This window comes from Syzygium oleosum, unplaced genomic scaffold (genome assembly GCF_021117445.2).
Source record: "Syzygium oleosum isolate NSW1041296 unplaced genomic scaffold, Sole_v2.1 Sole_v2.19, whole genome shotgun sequence".
NCBI classification, from domain to species: domain Eukaryota; kingdom Viridiplantae; phylum Streptophyta; class Magnoliopsida; order Myrtales; family Myrtaceae; genus Syzygium; species Syzygium oleosum.
The window spans coordinates 3,370,610-3,373,580 of NW_026607503.1; the positions used below are offsets into that span (position 1 = coordinate 3,370,610).

The window sequence follows — 2,971 nt, forward strand, 5'->3', positions numbered from 1 at the left end:
GGGCAGCCCTCGCCCAAGCCGCGAGCCGCCCTTGCCGACCCTGGCCTATGGCCGGTCGCCGGCGCCGGCGACCTGGCCATGGGCCAAGGAAGTGGAAGAAAAAAAAAAGAAAGGAATATTACAAAATTCAAAATATTATTAATAAAAAGAAATTTTGTGCTGTTATCAAATGCATTTCTGCTCTTTTTATATTCTAGAAATAGAAATTTTGGGCAGTTACCAAACGCCTTCAAATGATTAGAAATTGTTTCCGAGAATGGAATAAAAAAATCATTTCTGAGCGGAAATTATTTTCAAAAACAAAATGGTTACCAAACGTACTCCCGTTCTTTCCAAGTAGTTCTCCTTCTATTTGGTCCTTCCTCGCGTCCCCCCTCGCTTGTTCGATCCCTTATTCTCCAAGTGCAAATTAGGGAAGCCCGGCACTAACACGGGCGTCCTATTGTTAACATCATCTGCATATGAACTTGTTTATGTCGAGGATATTTAGTGTCCACGCTGAAATACACATATTAGCTCACACAAGAATATTTTGTCCTCTTCAAAATAATTCCACGCCTAGTAATAGGCAAAAAAAAGACCAAACTAAGCGGAAGGGGAAGTGATGGAATTTTTAAATTTTAAACAACGCATTTATTTAATAGTTTAAGTTTTTAAAATAGTTGATTGTGGTCCTACAAAATTTCACGGAACAATGCACGAGTCCGCTAGTAATGGTTATGGATTTCGGGCCCTTGTGTCCGCTAGCAATGGTAAAGGATTTTGGGCCCATGTGCTTTGGCAACAGCGGTTGCTTACCACCACCAGCAACTAGGATACGAGAAACGACATAGGATCACGAACAGGTCCATATTGTTTGTGCCGGTTCAGTTGTTATCGGGTGGGACTGGTTTGGCCAAATTGCGACCGGTTTAAGCTAAAACGGCATAGGATCACGAACCGGACCAGAAGTCAGGCCGGCACTTGATCGAACTAGTCCATATCGTCTGTGCCGATTCAGTTGAAATCGGGTGGACTGGTTTGGCCAAATTGTGGCCGGTTTCAGCTACAAACGGCATAGGATCACGAAACCGGACCGGGAGTCGAGCCGGTACTTGATCGAACCGGTTGGATTGCTGGGCTTTGGTAGGCCTATGGGTGTAAAGCCTATCAGATATGGTATAATGATAAATTCACTAGAGAGAAATGATACATAATGCAAATATTGTATGTAAATTGCTAATAGAAAGGGCGGGCAAACTGTCTAATTTCTTTGCTTGCTTACAAATCCTTTGTCACATTACACAGAACTAAATTACATGGAAACTCCTCGTGCAAAACTTGCAGCTAAAGTTAACACACGATTGAACAGTTCCATCAGGTATCGCACCAATTCATTCTAATAGATCAAATCAATCCTATTTCAGAAAAACTATAACATTCATATCGGACCTCGCAAAAACAATCCCTTGCATACTTTTCGCATCGCGATTCGCTACGAGTCTATCTGACATGCAGACTTTCTTAACTATAACGTCTCATCGGCCAATCCGCGGCGGAAGCGCCGCCGCGAACATCCAGTGGCTCCACAGCGTTCGGCTTCATCACGCAATACCCGGACGCCTTAGAGCATGAGCCACCTCTCATCCTCCTGCAAATTTCATCACAATCATGCTTCAGGTCCGTATCTACTCTCCTTCTCACTTGCTCCCTCCTCATGAAGCTCAACTTCTCTTTACTCGCTTTCCTTCTCACTGGCACTGGCATGGCCTCTAGGCCCATCAGCTTGGCCACCACCCCTGGCTTGCACCAGATCACCCTCTCTCCTGCCAGGATTGGCGGCAAGAGGCTCGGTCTATCGTACTTGGCTTCGTTCCGGGACCAGTCACGCGGCCCGCCTCTGAGGTCCCGGTCGCAGCACACCGATCTCCTGGCCGTCGATTTCCTCTCGGGGCACTCCGAGTTCCGGAACGAGGACCGGTACATGGCGTCCTTCCCATCGAGGGAGAATCGCGGGTATTGGTTCAGCGCATTCCTGGCACACCGCAAGATGTCGGAGTTGTTCACGCAGGACATCCTCCTCTGCGGCGCACCAAAACCGCCCTCGTAGTAAGCGTCCAGCTTTGCCCTCCGGGCGATCTCTTCCTCCACCTCCAGCTGCAGTATCATCTCCTCCAGCGTGTGCCCGTTCGGAGACGACCGTCCACCGATCAGGCTCGGGGAACCGATGATCAAGGGCTCCTCCTTGATGGCGGCAGCAGTGTGGTCGGTCCTGCCTTGGCTGAGGATCGAGGTGGAGGTGTCGCCGTGGCAGAAGGTCCCCACGCCTTTCTTCATCTTGGCACCGAAGTAGTTCTTGAGGAGGAAGAAGGAGAGGTCCTTCATTGACCAAGAGGCATTGGAAGGGTTTTGAGTTCTTGGAGACGGGAGGAACGTTGGGTTTGAAGTAGACAGGAACTCGGAGGGTGTCTGGCTTGATGATGGTGATGTTCACGGAGCTCAGGAATTGTGTGAATTAGAGCGGTGTTGGAGGTTAATGTCATTCACATGACACGATGAGAAGGAGAGGAGTCACAAGTTGTTTCACTTTACATTTAGGGAAAGAAGAGGGGCTCTTATCTCATTAGGTCTGTGTGGGTTGAGGTGGCTTTAAAGACCGCGTGAGCTGAATTTGGTGGAGTGCTCTGAAACATTTACTCTGAATTTAAAGTTCTATGCCCTTTTTACGGTGGACCTGCATCAAACAGTGATGGCATTGCACGCCTTCTTGGATCATGGTTCACTGAATGGTCGTGGGTAAGTGTTTGCTATACACATTGAGTGCGATTTAGCTCGGTAAAGAGGCTTCGTTCGCGAAAAAAGAGAAATGTCCAGATGAGCCGAACGATGCTGGGAAATTAGAACGGACGGAAAAACCGGAACTTTCTGCTCCATGATGCAGATGAAGCACAGATTGGGTTCTTACAATTGAAACCTAGGGAATATGGGTTTT

At 47.9% G+C, this 2,971-nt stretch overlaps 1 protein-coding gene across 1 annotated transcript; it reads right to left on the reverse strand.

Annotated features, from left to right (window-relative positions):
• Positions 1–1,215: 1,215 nt before the first annotated feature.
• On the reverse strand, positions 1,216–2,544 carry LOC115693717 (uncharacterized). The gene has a single exon (XM_030620776.2). The coding sequence runs from the start codon at positions 2,362–2,364 to the stop codon at positions 1,504–1,506; it is 861 nt and encodes a 286-aa protein (XP_030476636.1). The 5' UTR covers positions 2,365–2,544; the 3' UTR covers positions 1,216–1,503.
• Positions 2,545–2,971: the final 427 nt, after the last annotated feature.

Excerpts from the sequence above, each read along its gene's own strand:
- LOC115693717 (XM_030620776.2), bottom strand. The coding sequence starts at position 2,364 with ATGAAGGACCTCTCCTTCTTCCTCCTCAAGAACTACTTCGGTGCCAAG.